Raw genomic sequence first — 9,567 nt, forward strand, 5'->3', positions numbered from 1 at the left:
GCCTCTGAGATGCCTCCCTGGGTAAAGCTGGCTGCTGCCAACCTGATGATCTAAATTTGACCCCCAGAACCCACGTAATACCATGAGAGAGCTGACTCCAGAGAGCTGTCCTCTGACTTTCACGTGTGCGATATGTTATGGGTGTGCACCCCCACAAACACACAAAGGCATGGAAAGTCACTAAGGTTTTCAGGGGCTGGAAAGATGGCTCAGGGATTAAGAGCATCGGGTGCACTCCCAGAAGACATGGGTTGGATTCCCAGCACCCACATGGTATCTCATAACTGTCTGTAACTACAGTTCCAGGGGAACCTAACACCCTTTTCTGGCATGCACGTGGGACACAGACATGCATGCATGTAGAACACCCAGACATAAATTTATAATAAATAAATTGATAAACTTTAAAGGCATAAGAAAAAGTGATTCAGACCACATCTGTTACAAATGTGGAATTAAACTTAAGACTAATAACAAATTGAGTCCAGAAGGCTTTTTCTTGCCTGGGAAAGAAGTGGTCTTTCAGTGTGGTTAGAAGCTAGTGGAGGGGACCAGATAATGGTAGTACACGCCTTTAATCCTAGCTCTTGGAGGTGGAGGCAGGCAATCTCTGAGTTTGAGGCCAACTGGTTTACAGTGTGAGTTCTAGGACAGCCAGGGGTACACAGAGAGAAATCTGAAAAAAATCACACAACACACACACACACACACACACACACAAAGCTAATGGAAGGGAAAGCCATTCACGCACCCTGATCCCAGAAATTGGGAAAGGGGAATACCTGACTGACCTCTGATCAATGCTTTTATGTGCTCCACTCGCTGTCTTTGAAGGCTACTGAAAGCTCTTAGTGGCTCTCGTTCAGGTTCCCATTGCCCTTGTTTGAGGAGAGAGGCCAATTGACCCAGCATTTGATGTTTAGAATCTCTTTTCTCCATAAAATCTGAGCTTGCTGCACTTGAAATATTATACTAACATGACTGCCTGGACTGAATATAAAGATTTGTACCCAGGAACCATGCCAATGTCTGCACAGGGTGACCCAGACATTGATGGTGAGCCCCAGACATCGGCAGAAGAGGCCCTGATAGAAGATGGATTGCGATTTTCTGGTTGCATCCTTTCTCATCAAGAAGAACCAGGCAGCAACCCTTGGTGTCTCTGAGCAGCCAGTACAAGAAGACCTGATTCAGAGTAGAGCTCATTCATTCACTTAGTGCAGTAGGAAGAGCAGGGTGCCCAGGTGAGTTCCCAGACAGTTACATCAGTGGACTACCATAGTACCGCCCATCTCGTGATCACTGGTTCATAGGGCCTCATCCCTACTTAATCTAGTGTTTGGCATGGAATCAGACACCCAGCACTCAGTGTGTGCGGTGGACACAAATGTGCTGCCTGAAGTCTTTTCATGAGGGAAGTGTGACATGATCAGTAAGTGGCCTCCATTTCCAGCCCTGTAAGGGTTCCTCTAGAATCTCCCTGAGACTGTGGGGCAATCATAGGGTTTTGCCCTAGACTGATCATCTCTTCTTCTATTATGGGCCTTTCCTTCCTTAAGTATAGGTTCCAAGGGTGAGACTCGAAAACAGCATCCCATATCTCCTGTAGGATCTGGGAGTCCCATTGGCCTATGGTCCTGTGGAACCAGGTAATGAGAGATTAACCTCATAGGCACATGTCATGGGAAGAGCAGCCATTGAGACGACAGCCAAGTCACTACTGTGGCCTATGGGCTTCACGTGGTGTGGACACATGCCCCCTCCCCATGCCCTGTTCTGGCTGCTGCTGGAAGGTGCTAGAAAGGTCTGTCCTCCCTGTCTAGGCTGCCTTCTAGAAGGTCACTCTCCTTACTTCACAGTCCAAAGACAAGCCAATGTTATGAACACTTAATCCCTCTAGTTTGAGGCACATGCCTACATACGTGTATTCATCTGTGTATCACCAGGTCCAGGTTGGTTGAGAGATGTCTGGGAGCAGAGGAGCAGACGAGCCGACGAGGAAGAAGGATGTTCCTTGGCTTTGTGGCGCCGCCTCTTTAAGGGTAACGACATCACAAGGCTGTGGAAGGCCAGGCAGTGTGGAACTCCGTGGCCTTCGGCTGTTTCTGTGGGGTCTTCGGGCTCTGTATTTCCATCTCCATGGGGCCACAGGCCCATGTGTGAGTACCTGACACCATGGCAGAGGGTAGCGAACTGATGAGCAGGCTCATGAGTGAGAACGCAGACCTGAAGAAGCAGGTGCGCCTCCTGAAGGAGAACCAGATGCTGAAGAGACTGCTCAGTGAGAGCTGCCAGGAGAGCTGTGGTCGAGGGAGCCGGGACCTACTCTATCCCAAGGTCCCTACCTACCCTGAGGCCTGCTCCCCAGGGAATGGAGGTGAGGTGCAGGCGTAGCCAGGACAGGGCAGCTCTACCTGGGAAGGGTTGTAGGGCTTAGATTGGCTGGTGGTTATGCTGGTTGGTAATGTCTCAAAGCACAGCCACCTGGCTTAAAACAGGCAGGGTGTGATCCCAGGGCTCCGGCTGCTGATGTCCTTTCTGTTTTGCTGGGCTTGGCTGGGAGGTTTCACCCCGCTCCCTGTGTTTCTTCCCCTGCTTTGTAGCAGCTTGTCCCATATAGTCTTGTCTTGCAGAGGTGCAGGTGTATCTACTGATGGAGACAAGCTGACATTCATTTGCCATCGGTTGAAAGAGTCACTCGGTTGACAGGAGAGGGGTGCAGCACCCACCCCAGAGGGAGATCCTGATAGCAATTCTTGGATGTCAGTAGAAAACAATGCTTGTTGGCGGGGCTGTGCTCACCCAACTGGATCACACATGACATCCTGCACATGTGTGACGTTTGTAACATGATGTGCTGTAGTGGTCACATAAACCCAGGTCTCATTGCCACTAACCACTGTCAGTGACTGACAAACCCCATGCCACCCGACCATGTTCCAAGGGCATGAGGGAGGGGTCAATCTCTAGTCTTGTACTTTCTTTTCTTTTCTTCTTTCTTTAAAAAAAAATTTTATTATTTTAATAAATAATATAATAATTATTTAATGTTATTATTTAATATTATTTAATAAATAAATATTTTATGTATATGAGTACACTGTAGCTGTACAGATGGTTGTGAGCCTTCGTGTGGCTGCTGGGAATTGAATTTAGGACCTCTGCTTGCTCCGGCCCAAAGATTTATTTAATATTATACATAAGTACACTGTAGATGTCTTCAGACACACCAGAAGAGGGCATCAGATCTCATTACAGGTCGTTGTGAGCCACCATGTGGTTGCTGGGATTTGAACTCAGGACCTCTGGAAGAGCAGTCAGTGCTCTTACCCACTGAGCCATCCTGCCAGCCCTAGTCTTGCACTTTCACATGTAAAATGCAGTTTCCTCAGAACCATTTGTTGAAGAGATTGTCTTTTTTCAGAATTCTTAGGTTTTGGTTTATGGGCCCACTTTGGTTTTCTGCTTCTAACCGAACCGTTGGACACCCGTTCCAAGAAAACATTATTCATGTTTCTAGCTGGTGTACAGCCAGCTGTACGTAAAGATCTTTGGTGCTTTGAAGGGTATATAGATAGGCAGGCCTTCAAGGACGGATGGGTCTTACAAGGGCAGACAGAGAGGTGTAGCATCTTGCGGGTCAGGTGTTATGCTTTGTTCTTATAAAACACTGTTGGGACAGAGCAGTGGTTCCTGCCTCTGCACATTTTAAGGTATGATTTTTGATAGGCTCTAAAAAACACTTTCTCAAGTATGCTTGCTTTCTTTCAAAGGGAACCAGCTTTTAGGAAGTAGATAAGAACTTGCAAAATCAAAGGATGGATAGATAAGTTACATTTGATGGGGACTGAGAAAAAACCACGGCAGTCCAAGATGCACACACCCGAGCTTAGGTATGGCTGCCAACGGGCTCCATCAAGAGCAGGGAAGCACACCCAGAGATGCTGACTACAACACATAGTTTTTTTTTTTTCAAGTACTTGAGCTTTGAACTCAGGGCCTAGCCCATCTAAGCAAGTGTCCTACCCCTGAGCCACCACACTGAGCCACCGCTTTGCTTTCATGATGAAATGAGGTAGAAAGTTATTGGCTGGGCGCATGGGCCAGTGGACAGAGGGACCAGGTGATTCACGGGTGACTGGATATGGGTAAATCCGAAGATTTACATTGCGGAAAAACTTAACAGGACAGTGCCGTGTGTGATGAGTTTGAAAAGCGTGTGGACATCACTCTAGTGAGTGTGGCTGAGTTCAGGAGGCAGGGAGGTGTTCCCTCTATCTCCAGGTGAAATGCCAGGGGTGGGGGGCGGGGCACCACTCTGGTTGGGAGCCATACTTAGCATCCACAACTTATGGCCCTTTTCTTCTCCATCCCAGGTCCAGATTTTGGAAGGTTTGCCGGTGTCCCTGACACGCCCTCCCAGCTACCGACATCCTCCCTGGAGGACCTACTATGCTCCCATGCCCCACTCTCCAGTGAGGACGAAGCCTCCCCAGGCTGTGCAACCTCCTCTCAGATGCCTTTCAAGTCCTTCCTCAGCCCTTCAGAACTACACGCTCGGATTGCCGACAGGAAGCTGTCCCCGCTCCTGAGTCCCTTGCAGGACTCCCTGGCTGACAAAACCCTGCTTGAGCCCAGGGAAATCTCGAGACCTAAGAAGGTGTGCTTCTCGGAGAGTAACCTCCCCACTGGGGATAGGAGCAGGAGGACCTATTACCTCAATGGTATGGTACACACAGGTGGCCCTGGGTGGGGAAACCACGTTTTAAAGACTTGGCTCTGGCTAGCTTCTCCAGTGGTGAAGAGTGGGAGGAGCTAGGGTGGGCCTGGGTCCAGGATTAGGTCTGTCTTGGCCTTTTGAAAAAACGTGGAGATGCTCATCCTTGATATTTAGCTGAAAAAAATTTTTTTTCATGCGGTTTCATATCTAAGTCCTTCTGGGATTATGTTTCTTCGGTATTGCCTCCCAGCCTGAGAGTTACCCACTGTCTACTGTTTGGCTGGGGGCAGGGTGAAACTTGAATATAGTCATGTAGAATTTCCTGAAAGCTTTCTTTTACAGTCTGTGCTTTTGGGTGTCTACTTTAGGAAGTCTCTGTGAAGCCCAAGGTTATAGATGCTCTTTAATCTTTTAGAGTCTCGTAGCTTTAGGCTTTGGATTTAGGTCTCTGACTAGGATCACGTGTTTGGGGTTTTGTCTGTGGTGTGAGGTTTGCTTGTAGAAGCTATTCCAGCGCCATATCCTCAAAAGATCATATGACCCAGACATCCTAGGGAACAGAAACACCTGTTCACACAGAAACTTTGACAATGGTGTCCATCAAGGCTTCATTCATAATAGTCCAAAGAGGCAAGCAACCCAAACACCCATCAGCTGACAGGCAGGTGAATACAATGTTGCTTGTTTATATGACGGGGTATTATTCAAACGCCAATAGAAATAATGAATCGCTGGCATGCTACAAGGATGGGCCCTGGAAATGTTATGCTAACTGGATGATGTCAGATGTAAAAGGGGGCCCACTGTGTAGCTCCACCTATGTGGCATGCCCATCCGTGATAAATCCATGAGAATGGTAGTCACAAGGGCTGGAGATTGAAGAGCGACTGGGAATAGAATCATTTGCTTTGGGAGGTCTTGGAAACTTCCGGCAAGAGATAGTGGTGATGGCTGTAAGACTCTGTGTATAATAGTGACCATAGAATCAGCTGCTTGAAAGAGGGGGGGCTTATAGTATATAAGTTGCGTACTGATAAAGGATTTTTAATTGACTGGGCAATCAGGTGACCCCAGCCTCAGCTGTCCTGGATTCCGAGGGTCCCTCTGAGGGTTCTCACATGGGCGAACCGACTGTTCCAAAGTTAAGAAATGAAAGCAGAGTGCACATCTGAGGGCTGTTAGCCTGGCTGCTTGCCGGTTTCCTATGCTTGGAAGGACACTACCTGTCACGAGGGTCACTTTGAGAGCGATCTCTTCTTCCAAGTAGCTGAGCCAAGGTCCCAGAGAATAGCAAAGTTCACTCTCTCTACTGGTCTACGCCCGCTGGGTATTTTCCCCAGAAGACGCTGGAGAGAGTATAGCTGTGCAGGTAACCGAGAACCCAAAGCCTTTGGCTTCTGCCACCTGGGACTCTGCAGGAGGGCAGGAGATGTGTCCTCAACCTCTCTGAGCTGTCTGGCAGTGACAGTGCTTCTGATCCTGCCAGGGAAGGGCCAGCTGATGCAACTTCCAAGTGCCCAATTATATAGAACAATGGTTTCTCATCTGCCCTGATCCCTATTCTGTGAGCCCAAGTTGGAGGTTCCTGTTTTTCCTGTCTATCTGGGTGTTGAGCGATCATAACTCACACAGGACCTGAGCCTGTGGCATTATTCATACACTATGGGAGCCTTTGAGTCAGACGCACAGGACCTTCCAAACTGACATTCTGTCAGGGGTGTGAATCTCAGGTCTGGTTGAGTGTTAGCATATTGTCCTCTGTCTTCTGTCAGAATGGATGTGTGCAGCTCAGTCAGGGGTAATGCCTCTAAATGAGATCAGCATGTGTGTGTGTGTGTGGGGGGTGCAGCACGTGGGGCTCCCTAGGCTAAGTCACCTGTGCTGTCATCCTGGGCTCTGTAATGTGGGAATTGAAACAAGAGCTATTGTACAGCTTACACGCATCCAAGTGTAAGTGGCCAACAAGGATCCTGTAGATAGAAGAGTGTTTTCTACAGGCCTTTTAAAATCAGATGAGGTTCATTTTCCAAAGAGCTCGTTTTCAAAGGCTATGGATACGGACTCCATTGCTTAATAATGATTTCTATGACGACACCAGAAGCTGTTGTATAGAGAGGGGTTTGGGGGAGCAGTTTTTAGGGGGGTGCAGGGTAGTCCCGAGAAGTCGAAGAAGAAGAATAAAAAGAGAATCTTCTGTCAATCCATCATCCTCTCCACAGACATGGGCGAGATAGGGCTGATACTGACCTTTCAGACATTGGCCTGTCTTTGGTGGCAATGATGTAGACTGGAAGAGGCTGGCTCTTTCCAGATCCAGGCTGTGATGTCTCCTGCTGTCCTCAGAGAAGGCTGAGTTGGTGGGGTGGCAGAACAGCATCTGAGAACAACAGGCGAGAGCTCCACTCTCTCTGGATAGACTTGGGTACCCTCTTTCCCAGGGGCCCCACTGTCTTCTACAGTTTCACATGACTTTTGGCTTCTCAAACAGAGACAGAGAAGGAGCTATGTGCCCAGGTCCCAGGGGAACATGCTGAGAGCAAACAGAGAGGGATGGTCCTCTCTTCAGGTCCAAATACCTCAGCTTTTTAAAGATTTTCATGTACTCTGGCAGTGGGGGTGGGGTAGGGGAAGGTACTTTGGTACCTTGAAATGGTCAGGATGGCACTTGTCTTACCCAGAGATCCAGAGTTTTTCGGGTACTGAGAAGGATGGCCGAATCGTTGGGGAGATCGCGTTCCAGCTTGACCGGCGTATCCTGGCCTATGTGTTCCCAGGGGTGACTCGCCTCTACGGTTTCACAGTGTCCAACATTCCTGAGAAGATCAAGCAGGTACACTTTGTTGCCCCAGCTCAGGTCTGGTACTTGGGGTAGGCACATCCTGGTGCTGGCAAGTCCGTGCAGACCCTTGACTCTTCTTGGGTTCAAGTGTAACCTCCCCCCTATATCCACTAGGGTTAGAGACTTTTCTGACCTGGTTCCTTGTTTCCTCTGCTCCGTGTCCCACAGACATCTATCAAGTCGCTGGATGGCTCCGTGGATGAGAAGAAGCTGCGCGAGCTGACGCATCGCTATCTGACTCTGACGGCACGGCTGGAGAAGCTGGGCTACAGCCGCGAAGTGCACCCGGTGTTCAGTGAGTTTCTCATCAATACCTATGGCATCCTGAAGCAGCGTCCAGACTTGCGGGCCAACCCATTGCACAGCAGCCCGGCTGCCCTGCGCAAACTAGTCATTGACATTGTGCCGCCCAAGTTCCTGGGTGACTCCCTGCTACTGCTGAATTGCCTATGTGAGCTTTCCAAGGAGGACAGTAAACCACTCTTTGCCTGGTGAGCCGCTTGCCTCACCCTTCCGGCAATAAACGTGTTTGTTCCAAACCCGGGGGCCACCCGCGTCCTCCCGCATGGAAGCTGTCTGCCCAGCTACAGTGGGGAGAGGCCTCCTCCACGTCTGCGCTTGCCCAGGGCATCCAGCCGCCCGGGCTGCGCACAGCCAACGGGCACCTGTTGCCTTATTAAAAGCTTATTTATTTGTTTGCCTTACCTCTGGCTCTTTGAGGGCGTGGTGAGGTGTCTTGGTCTCTGCAGACCTGCAAAAGCTGTGGGTTGGTGTTTCTGAGCAGAACCTGGGGCTCAGGCTGAATGCTGGGACCCTTCTTAGCACAGCATCCTTGAAAGCCTCCGTCTCCCCCTTGAAAGGACCAGTAAGTCCTTTTCCAATTTGGGTGTCCCCAAATGCAGAGCTGCAGGCAAGATAGTTGTGGAACCCGCAGAGTCTATCAGAATGGAAATAGCCCTGTGGTCAAAGTTAGGGACTTTGGACTATGACCGCAGATGGTGTCAAGTCCGTTTGGCCTGATTACTGCGCATGTGCGGAGCCCCTGGGATACGCTCTGTGATCAGCAATTACAGAAGTGGCAGCAACCTAGGGAAGAGGCCTCAAAGAGATGGGGCTTAGTTCTTGGGACCTAGGAGGCCTATTCTTCTTGGACATTGGCCAGAGTGGCAAGGTTACTGTGATTTCACACCAATTCCAACCCAGCAGTACCTCTTGTGTGCACAGACACAGCTCCAGAGCCAGTCCTACAACAAAGGGATTGAACTGTCCATGAATCGCTAGGGTTGAGACTGGGGATCCAGACACAAAGACCCAGAGTGGTATGACACTTGGCAAGTTTGAGAGCAGAGGTGGCTCAGGCAGTACAGGTAGCTGCCCCAAGCTGGTTTCTGGGCGATCCCCTGAGTTCTGAGTAGGACTTCTGTCTAGGTCCTCCAAATTGTTGGACCCGGGAAAACTAAGCAACATCCTTGAGGGACCCTTCTCTGTTTGGAATAATTGTTCAGTTCTGGGATGCCTATTGGTTGAAGGGAAAGGGTGAAGCCTGATATCAGGGTGGGCTCCAGCCAACCTGGAGTTGCCTAAGCCCTTGAGAGGGCCTGGCTGAGAGTTACCATCAGCACCCCCCTTTTAGAGTCACTTTTGGGGTGATTAAAGTGAGGCAGTGAGCACACTGCCACCCATACAACATGCAATAGGAGCTGCTAGACCACAGGCCTATAGCTATGTCCATTGTCTTAGTCAGATAGGCCACAGTCACTTCCCCTTGAAGAGCAACTGGATGCTTCCTGCAAACCTGAGGTAAGGAATAAAGGTAGATCTGTCCGTAGATTTGCTGTTTGTACAGCAGGCTGCAGACATGGAGTGAGAGGAGAGAAGGATGCTCGAGTAGGAAGCATCCCCTGCTGCTGCACCAGGCTGTGTGGTGGATGGGCAGGATGCTTCCAAGGAGCAAGAGGGGGAGGAAGAAGGGAGAGGAAGAGGATGGAGGGGGGAGGAGGAGGGAAGG

At 49.7% G+C, this 9,567-nt stretch overlaps 1 protein-coding gene and 1 long non-coding RNA gene across 3 annotated transcripts; one reads left to right on the forward strand and one right to left on the reverse strand.

Annotated features, from left to right (window-relative positions):
* The first annotated feature begins 2,052 nt into the window (after positions 1-2,052).
* Positions 2,053-8,254, forward strand: Spatc1l (spermatogenesis and centriole associated 1 like). 2 transcript variants are annotated; one of them, XM_021175068.2, is made up of 4 exons: positions 2,053-2,377; positions 4,377-4,724; positions 7,399-7,550; positions 7,728-8,254. In XM_021175068.2, the coding sequence occupies exons 1-4, from the start codon at positions 2,176-2,178 to the stop codon at positions 8,052-8,054; spliced, it is 1,029 nt and encodes a 342-aa protein (XP_021030727.1). In that variant the 5' UTR covers positions 2,053-2,175; the 3' UTR covers positions 8,055-8,254. The 2 variants fall into 2 exon arrangements, with proteins under 2 accessions (XP_021030727.1, XP_029338706.1); XM_029482846.1 differs by lacking the exon at positions 7,728-8,254 and having other exon boundaries at positions 4,377-4,660; positions 7,399-7,500.
* Positions 4,546-7,486, reverse strand: LOC110303845. The gene is made up of 3 exons (XR_002378966.2): positions 7,395-7,486; positions 6,968-7,097; positions 4,546-5,270 (listed from the first exon to the last, which is right to left on the reverse strand). It is a non-coding gene; the product is annotated as an uncharacterized LOC110303845 (long non-coding RNA).
* Positions 8,255-9,567: the final 1,313 nt, after the last annotated feature.

This window comes from Mus caroli, chromosome 10 (assembly GCF_900094665.2).
Source record: "Mus caroli chromosome 10, CAROLI_EIJ_v1.1, whole genome shotgun sequence".
Lineage (NCBI taxonomy): Eukaryota > Metazoa > Chordata > Mammalia > Rodentia > Muridae > Mus > Mus caroli.